Source organism: Lynx rufus, unplaced genomic scaffold (genome assembly GCF_022079265.1).
Source record: "Lynx rufus isolate CCGP_SWC_20201006 ecotype Redwood Valley unplaced genomic scaffold, mLynRuf1.p SCAF_14, whole genome shotgun sequence".
In the NCBI taxonomy this organism is placed as follows: Eukaryota; Metazoa; Chordata; class Mammalia; order Carnivora; family Felidae; genus Lynx; species Lynx rufus.
Window position 1 is genome coordinate 42,147,189 of NW_025814828.1, and position 5,139 is coordinate 42,152,327.

Sequence of the window (5,139 nt, forward strand, 5' to 3'; positions counted from 1 at the left end):
CGAGTGCAAAAGGGATGGAGACCGCTGGGCCAGTGAAGGGATGTGGACCGCAGGGCGCATCAATTACAGGAAGCTTGCCTCCAAGCCCGGAAGCGTGCTGAGGATATTGGTCCGTTTGCTCTGCCGTACCTTCCTCCCACCCCTTTCCACGCCCCCTTACTCTTCGCACCCCCCCTTTACCCCGCCCTTGCTGGCTTCAGCCAATGAACATGCACGCTCGTGCGCGCGGGGGACGTTCCGTGACGTACTCGCTACGTAGGCTTTATCAAGCGTCTTCCCGCGCGGCAGTCTTCCCAGTCTCTCTTCTCCACGGCGGTAGCTGTTCTTCTGGTCTTTTTGCTTAACTTGCAGGTAAGCAGTGCATGTCTTGCGGGCTAGCTGCTCCTCGCCTCACTGATGTTTGCCGTGCCGGCTAGGAGCGAGGTGCACGAGTGGGGAGAGCAGCGGCTTCTGACACGTAGGCTTGGTCTTCTCCCGAGTGGGCGGGTCCCGTGCTCAGGAGTGAAACTTTGCTGTTGGTGGGAGGCTGGTGTCCTATATCCGAGTGCGAGGAATGCTGGGAGGGGTTGGCGACGTTTGTGGCGGTAGTGGCCGCGCGACAGTCAAGTTTGTGGGCTCCTCTTCCCCCACGTGACCGGCGCCATCTTGTTCTCCGGGCACTGAGGGAACGCGGGGATGTTGTGGGCCTGCGCAACGGGACAAAATGACGGGCGTGGTGGTGGAGGGTGGTCTGGGCATGCGCGAAGGCGGCCCGCAAATGGCCGCTTGCCTGGTTCAATGCCGCGGATTCCCGCCTTTTCTGCTCGTGTTCTCTCTTTAGTTGCCTCTTGTTTACTGTCTACTTTTTATTGCTCCCTTTTTTTTTTCCCGTTCTTTCTTATTTTCAGTTTTTTTCTTCCCATGTCCACGGTTTCTCCCACCTTTTTTTCATATTCCCCGTAGTACCCGAATTGACTGCCATGTCTTCTGAAGAAGGGAAGCTTTTCGTCGGAGGGCTCAATTTCAACACTGATGAGCAGGCTCTGGAAGACCACTTCAGCAGCTTCGGTCCTATTTCTGAAGGTGAGACATGAGCCAGATGCGTGATGAGTGGGGTATTTGTGAAAGTCTTGGGAGCCTTGCATTTCAAGAAATACAAGAAAAATCAGGACCCTAGGCTTTTACATTTTGCTTTTCCTGTTGCTAGGCCTAAGGTGTAGTTTTACAGGAATTCCATAGTTTTCAATTGAGGATTGGTGGGAGATGTTCATTGTCTACCCGATGGTCTTTTGTCGCTTTCATTTCTTTTTACTCACATTCTCTCTCCTTTCCCCCAGTGGTCGTTGTCAAAGACCGGGAGACTCAGCGATCCCGGGGTTTTGGTTTCATCACCTTCACCAACCCAGAGCATGCCTCAGATGCCATGAGAGCCATGAATGGAGAGGTGAGGCCTCCTGCCTGCATAGGGGCCCTGCCCCCATCTGCCACTTCCAGCATTCTTTCTGTTTTTCCTTCTGTGTCTGCTAGGGGCAGCGCGGCCACCAAACCCCGCAGTGCCCACTCACAGGAGCGTGACTGCCTTCTGTTCTAGGGGGTGGAGGGCAGCGGCAGACAGAGCCGGGCTGCCTGGGAGGCGACGACTGGTCCTGCATGAGGCCGAGAAGCCACCTGTGGATGGTTGACCTGCCCTGGGCTTAGGTAGTAGAGTCTGCAGACCTGCGGGCCTGGCCCGGAGAGGACCTCGTGAGTCTTCTGGGATGGACTCTGAAGTCTCAAACCAAGAGAGGTGTCTGTCTAGCCCTAATAGTGGGGCAGCTTATAGGAGTGGGGAGGAGAACTCGGCCTGAGTTCAGTCAAGATGTAAGTAGTAGCAGGGGGAACACGGTGGATTCAGGTCATTTTGTGGGGTTCTATAGCTCCTGATAAAGCCATTGCGGTCAAAGGAGCTTGTTCTGGAACATGGCACCCAGAACCTGGTGCCCAGCAGGAGTTTCTGGGCTCTTTTGCCCGCCTGCCCTACCCATTCTTCCCTTACCACTGTCCTGTCTGACCACCAATCCATCCTCCTTGTGTCTCCCCACACCTAGTCTCTGGATGGTCGCCAGATCCGTGTGGATCACGCGGGCAAGTCGGCCAGGGGAGCTAGAGGGGGTGCCTTTGGGGCCCATGGGCGTGGTCGCGGCTACTCTAGAGGTAGGTGCAGTGGTAAGTTTGGGTATGGGAGGGAGCCACTTGTTAGTGACCTCTGTCTGGACAACTGCCTTTTAACTTTTTCTTGATCTGCTGTAGGTGGTGGGGACCAGGGCTATGGGAGTGGCAGATACGACAGTCGACCTGGAGGATATGGGTATGGATATGGATATGGATATGGAAGGTCCAGAGACTATGGTGGCAGGTGGGTAGCCAAGGGACTGGGGTACTCTGGTGGCGCTGCTTCCTTCTTAAGAGCTCAGCTGCCTGAGAGTTCATACGTGCCCATTTTAATGTTACTAGTATTTATTTCTACAAAATGCAATGAAAGTATAAATATGAAATTTAACACATTCTGGGTTCTGTATAGCGCATTAATTGTAAGATGGCGTAGACATAATGTACATAACACATATCATTTGTTAGTTGTGTATATTGCATTTATGCTGTAAGTATCCTACACGTAATGTGATTTCTATACGGTATTCATGTGCTTGAATATATCCCATTTTACACACTGAAGCGTATGTTATAATACGTCAAAAATGACAGGATATGTAAATAAGTATGATTGTTAATATCAAGGTGTATATAATACATTCTTGTTAATGCTGACGTGTGTTTTTTCCCAGAAGCCAGGGCGGTTATGACCGCTACTCAGGAGGAAATTACAGAGACAATTATGACAACTGAGATGAGGCATGTGCACCTAATGTAGGTGAGGCTTATATGTTGCCACTGAGCAGACCTCTGTCCACCAGCCCTGTCCTGTTCGTTCACTCCCCTTCTGCCTGCACATTCTTCACCTGTCCCACCTGACACCATTCCTAGGCCTCTTTGTTCTCAGGTGCCTTGTCAGGGCTAGTCTGCTGGGGGTGGGGCATGTCTAAAAACTTGTCTCCCCTATAATCTACACTTGCTGGGCATGGAGGAGATGAAGCGGTATTGCTGTTGTCCAGCCTTCAGCACTCCTTGTCAACCCTGGGAGGTGAGCATGTTTGCCTGTGCCTTCCCAACATTACAATTCTCCCCCTTCTTACTGTTCTCAGATACACAAGGAATAAAACTTCTGATCCAGGATCATCCTTCCAAATGGCTGTATTTATAAAGATTTTTGGAGCTGCACTGAAAAATCTGTTTAGTACATCAACTTCTATTTTTGAATTGAGCTCCCAAGGTAGCTTGTTACAAAGACCTTTTAGAAAGTTCCATATGTCTTTTAAAGTTTTTCCTCCCATTTAAAGACAAGTCCTGGGACATTTGTAGAGTCTGAGTATTTTTCTTTTTACCAGTTTTTTAGTTTGGGCTCTCAGGATTACGGGCTATGGCAAAAAATGTTTGGTCACTTTTTTTTTTTCAAATGATGTGCATTTAGGGACATTTTAAAAACCTGTATACAATGTTTATTGTGATTAGGAAGCAATTTCTAAATGCAGCTGCAATAACATGATTAGAGGTGATTTGGGGTTTTTTTGTTTTTATTCAAGGTCACCACCCTGATACACAGAAGTTTCTTAGAACTTGTGAATGTCCTTTTCTTTAATACTGGAAGAAAAAATACTCTGTTGTGTTTCACTTAGCATTTAGGATGTCTTTCACGGAGCTGATTAAAAAGTTGAAATGTGAAAACAAACTGATACTGATAGTGCTTTTTCTTTGTTCAACCTAGTTTTCAAACTTAAAATAGGAGATCAAGAGGGGAGGCTTTCAGGAAGGAATTTAGTTGGGGGGTAAGCAGTGGTTGCCAAAAGAGTCTCTGAGTTTGGTTCGGATATATATACATGAAGTGTGGGGGTGGGTCCCTGAGATGACCTCTTCCCATTGTTTTAAATACTGTCAGCTTGGGAATCAGACTGCTTGGGTTTGCATCTCCCTAGTTTCTCTGAGCATCAGGTGGGTGCCATCACAGGATTGTTCTGAGAATTAAAGCATCAGATGGGATTTAAACATTGGCATAAACAGCATTTCCGGTTTCTTTGAAATGTTGAAAGTTTATTTTGAGAGCACAGGGGTGGGCAGAGAGGGCAAGAATCCCAAGCAGGCTCTGCTGTCGGCGAAGAGGCAGACACAGGGCTCAAACTCATGAATCTGGAGATTATAACCTGAGCCAAAATCCAGAGTTGATGCCTAACCCACTGAGCTACCCAGGTGCCCCAGTCTGGTCTGCTTTTGTACCTTAGCTCGTCTTCATTCCTCAGTCCTGATTCCAGTGAGTCTGTGGCTTCCACCTGGCTGATAGAAAGCCAAGTACCACCAGATTGTAGGTTCCAGAACATCATGAACAGCCTTATTCCCTCATTTATGCAGAGTGTTAGTGAACTCTGTGTGTTCCCTCAAAAGTCCTATGTTAAAATTCTGCCCTCCCCAATATGATGGTATTCAGAGGTGAGGCCCTTGGGTGGTTAAGATTAGGTGCAGTCATAAAGGGTGGTGCCTTCCCTCTTCTGTTCTCAGCCATGTGAGGATACAAGAAGAGGGCTTTCACCATAGCTAAACTGAGCTGGTACCCTGAACTCAGACTTCAGCCTCCAGAACTGAGTTTATAAACCACCCAGTCTGGTATTGTTACAGCACCCTGACAGACTATGGGTCCCTGTATTGTGAGAGTCCCAGTAGTGGAAGCCTTCTGGTCCCAGCTAGTTGGGACAGGCCTCAAGGACCATTTCACCCAAGCACTTGTGAATCTTCTTTAGCAGGTGGAGAACTTCTCAGAGCTGTCTGGCCCACTGAGCCAGGACCAGGTAAAGGCATGGCTACCACCACCACTTGGATATTGGGTATTTGAGGAGATATTCTGTGCTGGGTCTTTGGAGGACTAAGGCAGTGGAGGCTGGCAGGAAGAATACCACTACTGCCTTGTAGATAGGCTACAGCAGGGGGCACCTCTGCTCCCTGCCTGTCAGGAAGTAAAACGTCCTCACCCTTGACGTGTCCCAAGATAGGATCCCATAACCTACCACAAAGTTACTG

The 5,139-nt window shown here is 48.9% G+C and overlaps 1 protein-coding gene across 4 annotated transcripts; it reads left to right on the forward strand.

The window, feature by feature from the left end:
* Positions 1 to 265: 265 nt before the first annotated feature.
* On the forward strand, positions 266 to 3,802 carry RBM3 (RNA binding motif protein 3). Of its 4 annotated transcripts, none has more exons than XM_047076184.1 (7): positions 266 to 351; positions 943 to 1,062; positions 1,317 to 1,423; positions 2,067 to 2,172; positions 2,269 to 2,374; positions 2,802 to 2,887; positions 3,219 to 3,802. In XM_047076184.1, the coding sequence occupies exons 2-6, from the start codon at positions 960 to 962 to the stop codon at positions 2,860 to 2,862; spliced, it is 483 nt and encodes a 160-aa protein (XP_046932140.1). In that variant the 5' UTR covers positions 266 to 351; positions 943 to 959; the 3' UTR covers positions 2,863 to 2,887; positions 3,219 to 3,802. The 4 variants fall into 4 exon arrangements, with proteins under 4 accessions (XP_046932140.1, XP_046932141.1, XP_046932139.1 ...); XM_047076185.1 differs by having other exon boundaries at positions 3,657 to 3,802; XM_047076183.1 differs by having other exon boundaries at positions 2,802 to 3,802.
* The last annotated feature ends 1,337 nt before the right edge of the window (positions 3,803 to 5,139 follow it).